Genomic DNA, 7,585 nt, shown 5'->3' on the forward strand with positions numbered 1-7,585 from the left:
CACAGGTGGATGGCTTTAACAAACAGAAATATATTCTCTCACAGTCTGGGAGGTTAGAAGTCCAAATTCAGGGAGCCACCTTCAAGGGAAGGCTTTCTCTCTGTGTCAGCTCTGGGGGAAGGTCCTTGTCATCAATCTTCCTACACTAAGGAGCTTCTCGGCTCAGGGACCCCAAGTCCAAAGGACACACTCCACTCTTCGTGCGTCTTTCTTGATGGTAATGAGGTCCCTCTCTCCTCTGCTTGATTTTCTCTTTTATATCTTATAAGAGATTGACTGAAGATACAACCTAAATCCTATAGATTGAGTCCTGCCTCATTAACATAACTGCCTCTAATTCTGCCTCATTAACATCATAGACAGGAGGATTTACAACACATAGGATAATCATATCAGATCACAAAATGGTGGACGACCACACAATACTGGGAACATGGGCTAGCCAAGGTGATAAACATTTTGGGGGGACACAATTCAATCTATAACACCAGTGTTCAGTGGTGGCTATGTGGGCGGGGGAGGGAAGTATGCTTCAGATCCTGGAGTCTTGTTATTTTTGGTGATAGGAAAAGTGGCACTAAATGTGGATGTAGTGAACACAGCACAACCAAAGTAAAAATGAGTGTTTGAGCACATATGAATGGATATAGGCATATTGGTATATGAATAGGTACAGGTGTGTACATAGGTGAAAACAGATAGAAGTATCTATGGGTAGGCACAAATACAAATATGTGGGTGCAGGCACCTATACTCATTGAAGACACAAATACAGATACTCCTCAGACATAAACAAACTCCTTCCAAGATTGGTTTTCAGGGTTTGAAAGCTTAGGACCATAGTCTTATAGGACAACTCAGTCAATTGGTAAAACATAATTCACAAAAATCATGATCTGCATCGTAGGGAAGTGAATAGCATCTGGGGTCTTAAAAGTTTGCAAGTGACCATCTAAGACACAACTACTGACCTCTACTCACCAGGAGCAAAACAATAAGAAGATAACCAAAAGCTCAGGGAAGAAACAAGTCTACGTGAGCCACCGCCTCAACTACACTGAGACCAGAAGAACTAGATGATGCTCAGGTACCACCACTAGCCATTCTGACCAGGGTCCCCATAGATGGTCCTGGATAGAATGGGAGAAAAATGTGGAGCAGAACTTAAATTTAAAAAATCCAAACAAACTGGAACAGTAGAGAACAGAAGATTCCCCAAGACTTTTGCCTTGAGATACTCCTTCAGCCTAGAATCAAGGCTATGCCCTGAAATCTTTTTAGCAAAATAGCAGAGTGACAAACAAAATGAAGGATATTACCCATAAGACACGTGCTCTACTTAAAAATCATCTGTATGAGACCAAAATGTCAACAATTACTCAAAAGCAAAGACGAGAAGATAAGGGGGCAGGGAAACAGAGTACTGGAAAAGGAACAAACAGAACACAAAGAAAATCTTGATATGTTGTGATAAACGTAACTAACCTCACTGAACAGTTTGTGCGTAAATTGTCAAGTGGGAACTTAACTTTCACCAAAAATTCAATATTTTTTTTTAAATGTCTTTTTTATGTTGTTTCACCTCCCTTTTCCAAGCAAAAGCTGTCTTATGATTATTTTATATCCTTCTCATTGTACATTGATATGCTGAAAATAGTTAAGTTTATCACTTAGTAATAGGTTGCCAGTTCATAAGGAGCTACATCTAAATCTGACCAAGAGATCACTCAGAGATCCCGGACTCAGAGTGAAATTAGGAGCAGAGAAAGACTTTGACTTGTACATGGAACAGTTAGATTTTATTTGATGGAAACCTTTTAAATACGTAGAGAGAAAACCAAACCCATTGCTATTGAGTCCATTCTGACTCATAGCAACCCTACTGGCACAGTGGTTAAGCACTCAGCTGCTAAAGGAGAGGTCAGTGGTTCAAACCCACCAGCCTCTCAGTGAGAGAAAGATGTGGCAGTCAGCTTCTGTAAAGATTCACAGCCTTGGAAACCCTATGGGACAGTTCTGCTCTATGCTATAGGGTTGCTATGAATCAGATGATATAGAAAGAAGGGATTAGGGGTTCGCTGAGCAGCCAAGAGTTGAAATAGAATAGACAGCTGCTATTTTCAGTGTGCCCAGAATACGTGTCCACTTTTATAACAGAATTTTTTAATAGAACCTTGACTTTCCTTTGAGAAACAAGGATGACAGTGTGATTAAGTCCAATACAGTTAAGATGAAAGCAGAAGTGCTGCATGGCACTTTTGAGAAACCTCGCTAAAAGAGAGAGGGGTCAGTTTACCTCACCTCCCCCCTTCCTGTCTCTTGGAATACAGATGAAATACTAGAGCTGTGTTGTCCAGTATGGCATCCACTAGCCACATGTGACTATTTAAGTGTATTGAATTTAAATTAAAATTCACTTCTTTGGTCATACTAGCCACATTTCAAGTGCTAATAGTCACCACCATATTAGACAGCATAGATATAGAACATCTCACCAGTTCATAAAGTTCTACTGGACAGGGCTGTTGGGGAGCACTAGCAGCCATTTGGGGTCATGAGTTTGAAGATACACGCTGAAGAGAACAGAGTCTGTATCTCTGGTAACATGGGATCTCTTTAAATCTCTCCACTCCTGTACTTCTAACTCATTAATTTGCTTTTTCTTCCTGCTATATACAGTCAAAACTATACCTAAAGAGATATAAATAATAAATGCGAAAAGAATACAAAATTACATATGCAGAGTAGTCTGATTCTACCAATTTCTCTACAAAGAGATTATATTATTTATTATCTAAAAAAATACATTTAATTTTGTTATATGTTGTGACAGAATCAACAACTGAGGACTAACTACATGGGCTCAACAATGTTAAGTGCGTAATTAGGCTGTTTCTACTTCTGTGAATTGAGAAAGTATTTTTAAATTGTCACAAAATTCTCTGCCTCTTAAGACAATTTTTTTAAAAAATGTTTTCTTTTGAATCTTGTGATTTTTCCAGGGATACGAGAATAAAGTGAGTAATGAGCTCTCTGTAGACCCACCAAGTCACAGCCCTCAGGAGGTGGGATAATCCCTGAGAATTCTGACAGTTGAGTTAAAGGAGATATTATCTGTCCATGCAGTGTCCAACGACTCAGAGTTCCCTGATGACGTTCTGTCCATAGCTGTCAGTGAGGAAAAAAACCTTCACATCAGTAGAGGCCTCCCCTCCCAGCCTGCATCCTAAAGTCCTGTTGTTGTTGCCGCCCAGTTGATTCTGACTCATAGTGACCCTGTGTACAACAAAATGAAACACTACCCAGACCCGTGCCATCCTCACAATTATTGTTATCTTGAGCCAATTGTTGCAGCCACTGTGTCAATCCATCTCATTGAGGGTCTTTCTCTGTTTCACTGATCCTCTACTTTACCAAGCATGATGTCCTTTTCCAGGTATTGATCCCTCCTGATAACATGTCCAAAGTATTTGAGACGTGGTCTTGCTCGAAGACTAAGGTGCACCTGACCCAAGCTGTGCTATTTTCAATCACCTCATACGCATGCAAGAGCTGGACAATGAATAAGGAAGACCAAAGAAGAACTGACGCCTTTGAATTATGGCGTTGGCAAAGAATATTGATTATACCATGGACTGCCAAAAGAACGAACAATCCTAAAGTCCTAGCCCACCTCAATGCAACCAAGGGGTTGAAAGAAAGAGAGGGTAATTCCACTGAGTTTAGTTCTGAACCAAATACTTTAAAACACATATTAACAAAACTGTAAGAATATTCAGCTGAAAAGAAAATAGGGAAACTACATTACAGTCAACATTTATTTAACAAATATGTATTGAGCACCTACTGTGTTCCAGGCACTGTGCTAGGCATTCAAAAACAATTAACAACAGAGAATGTTTAGCTCAGAGAAGTCTTAAAAGAAAAGGATTGAACTGCCTTCAAATACTTGAAAGCTTTTAGGATGGACTCAAGATTGGGTCTATCCTAAGTAACTCTACAGGGCAGAAAGGAGATTAGTCCATGGCCTGAGAAGTAGTCATCACTCAAGATAAAAATAATGACACTGGTACTAATAATGGTGGGGAAGTGCCTAATATTTATTGAGAAAAAACTTTGTCCCAGATTTTTTGTTAAAAGCTTTATGTCTTTATTATATCATTTATTTCCAAAACAACCTTCCAAATTTCATGCTATTGTTAATCTGATTATATTTATGAGAAAACAGTTGCTCAAAGAAATGATTTGGACCTTAGTTGTGACTGAGACACAATCAAAACAGCCTAATGAATTTCAGAGCCTGAGCTCTCAAAATTTTAACAGGAAGAGATGTGTTCCCCACCATGAAAGTTTTCAAAAAGAATCTGTAAGATTTGACATAGAAGGGATTGCCACACAGGCTCTAGAGGGCTGTCTATTCAACAAGCATTTTCAAAGCACCAACTATGTGCACAACATTTAGACCTGCAAAGAAGAAGGGACAGTTATGCCCTTGAGTCTATTGAGAGAGAAACACATATAAAATAATTACAATTAAAGTGATAAGGGCAGTGACAAAGTATGTAAAATAACCATGGTCACTGGAGAAAGTAATTTAAGCTTACAGAAACATTTGTAAAAAGGTTTTCCTTTGCATTTGGTTTAAGTTTTCATATTACCCAATCCCATGATATTGGTGGATATCACGGAGCCCATCAATTTTCCTAAGATTCAGTGAGACAATCTGACCTCTGGCCTTCATACATTATGTCAGGATACAGACATTCTTTGGTTACTAAGGGAAATCACAGCAGTAATAGCATTCAGTCCTTATATTTATTCAACTATTTTGAATGTCCTACTAAAATTAAAATCCATTTTAAGTACATAGAATAATAAGACATACATTTTATTTATCACTAGCCCATTTTCTCTCCACAACTGGGTTCTTCTTCTTGCCCCACAATCTCCTCACAGCAAATTTCACCTCTGCATTTCTGAGTGTGTAGATGATGGGGTTCAGCATGGGGGTAATGACTGTGTAGAACACAGCCACTAGTTTATCTGCAGTGAAAGTAGAAGAGGGCCACAAGTAGAGGAACGTGGCAGGTCCAAAGAACAAGACGACCACTGTGATGTGGGAGGCACATGTAGAGAGGGCTTTGTGCCTCCCCTCTGCAGAATGGTTCCTCAAGTTGACCAGGATAACAATATAGGAAGACACCAAGATGACGAGGGAGCACAAGGAAATTAAGCCACTGTTGGCCAATACAATGACACCCACCACAAATGTGTCAGTGCAGGCAAGCTTGAATAACGGCTGAAGGTCACAGAGATAGTGGTCAATTACATTTGGGCCACAAAAGGGCGATTGGATGGTGATAAGAACCTGAATTATGGAGTGTAAAAAGCCCCCCAGCCAGGAACCAGCCACTAGTACATGACACAGTTGACGGTTCATAATGTTCATATAATGAAGAGGCTTGCAGATGGCCACGTAGCGGTCATAAGCCATTACCACAAGCAAAACGGTCTCAGTGACCCCCAAGAAGTGGAAGAAAAATATCTGAGCCAGACAGCCCTTTAGGGAAATGGTTTTAATCTTGGTCATTAAGTCTGTGATGAACTTAGGGACAACAGTGGAGGAATAACTGATCTCCACCAGGGACAGGTAGCTAAGGAAGAAGTACATAGGGGACTGTAGACTCTTGCTGACACTGACTGTTAACACGATGAGGCCATTGCCCACCACCGTGGCCAGGTACACGGAAAGAAACACCACAAAGCACACTCTCTGCACCTCTGGATCATGGAAAAGGCCAGTGAGAATTAACTCAGTCACATTATTTGTACTGGCCATGAGTTCCATTTGGAGAAGATGGACCTGAGAGAAGAATCTTGAGACAAAACAAACGCAATCATTAAACCAATCTAATTTTTTTTTTTTTTAGCGTGTTCAACACCTGGTGGTTTATAGAAATCTTCCACACATATTGTCTGACTGGTTTAATTATTTCTGTATGTATGTATTTAGTCATGTAGTAAATTTTTATTCATTTGCTGTTTAATAGTCTATACAAGACACTAATCAAACAACCTTACAAACACTCCATGATCCCCATATTACAAACAAGAAAAACGAAGCTTAAAGGAATGGATGCAGGACTAGAGCTGATCACTGTATTCCAATTCATATGTTATTTCAAGTATACCACATTGAAAAAAATAATCACTGTTTTCATCACTAATAACTATTATATAAATTAGTAATGTTTCTTCCATTCTCAATGTTTTCTCACCATGTTTTTGTCCTAGAAATTCTCAAATCATCTTTCTGCCCCTGAATCCCTTGTTTCCTCCATTTCTCCCTCAAGAATTCCATTCTCACTGGTATTTCTCCCTTTCTAATGAGTCTCTTTGATATTTTCCTTACTTCAACTATTTAAGTTTCTACATTCTGTCAGGTCCTATGGCTTTAACTAATCCCACAGCTTTATGAATTTTTACAAACACATTGAGAAGATGTTAATATCTGAGGTGAAATAGCTATCTGGAAGTTGTTCAGGCTATAGCTCACTGTAAAACAATAATTCAAATACATATTTGGAGCTCACGGGATTCCCTGTTTCTGTGTTACAGTTTGCTGGTCATTGGCAAATATTTTTGGCAGTAGAAGGTGAGAATCAACCTTACTGGCCAATAAACAAGACACAATCTCAGTTCTACTCAGAGGTCTCCTCACCTTCTCATAAGTACAAGTTGATTCCCAACACAACAGCATCCCTCTTGTATTTTCCACTACCTTGTTTGCCTGCCTCTCTTTCTCTCCCTCTCCAAATCCTACCTACTCTATGTCCATTACCTTGGAAGATTTTCCTGGTTACTTCAACCCGAGTACATTTACCTCTGCTCTCAACTCTGGAAATTGGTTTAAGTGCTCTTTCTGTTAAATGCAACAAGGCACACAGTGTTCAGCTCATAGTAAGCCCTCAATGAATATAAGCCGTTGTTATACTTCTAAAATGCAAATCTGATCAACTCATGCATAGGCTTGAAATCCATCAATGGTTTCCCAATGCCTAAGTCCAATGTCATTATCATGGCATATACGACCCTCCAAGACCTGGACATTGTTCATCTTCCAGCCTCACTTGCCATCACTCTCCCTAGAGCCTATACTCCAGCCATTTCGATCTATGTGTCATTGTCCCAAACTTGTTCTTTGTATTTGCTGTTCCCTTGACTTACTGTGCACACCTTGGCTTTCTAACTTACTTTTATTCTTTCTTCCACACTTTTTATATCCCTCTATTGGAGTATTTGGAGCCCTGGTGGTGCCAGTGGTTAAGCGTTTGGCTGCAAACCAAGAGGTCAGCAGTTTGAATCCACCAGCCACTCCTTGGAAACCCTATGAAGCATTTCTACTCTGTCCTATAGGGTCACCATGAGTTTGAATCGACTCAACAGCAACGGGATTTTCTGCTACTGGAGTATTTAGCATAAACCTGTTGCTGTCGAGTCAATTCCAAATCATAGCGATCATATAGAATAGGGTAGAAATGCCCCATAGAGTTTCCAAGGAGCACCTGGCAGACTCAAACCGCCA

The 7,585-nt window shown here is 39.7% G+C and overlaps 1 protein-coding gene across 1 annotated transcript; it reads right to left on the bottom strand.

Annotated features, from left to right (window-relative positions):
* Positions 1-4,888: 4,888 nt before the first annotated feature.
* On the bottom strand, positions 4,889-7,355 carry LOC100662390 (olfactory receptor 4B1-like). The gene has a single exon (XM_023550611.2). It carries the CDS (start codon positions 5,846-5,848, stop codon positions 4,889-4,891), a length of 960 nt encoding a protein of 319 aa, XP_023406379.2. The 5' UTR covers positions 5,849-7,355.
* Positions 7,356-7,585: the final 230 nt, after the last annotated feature.

This window comes from Loxodonta africana, chromosome 7, assembly GCF_030014295.1.
Source record: "Loxodonta africana isolate mLoxAfr1 chromosome 7, mLoxAfr1.hap2, whole genome shotgun sequence".
NCBI lineage: Eukaryota > Metazoa > Chordata > Mammalia > Proboscidea > Elephantidae > Loxodonta > Loxodonta africana.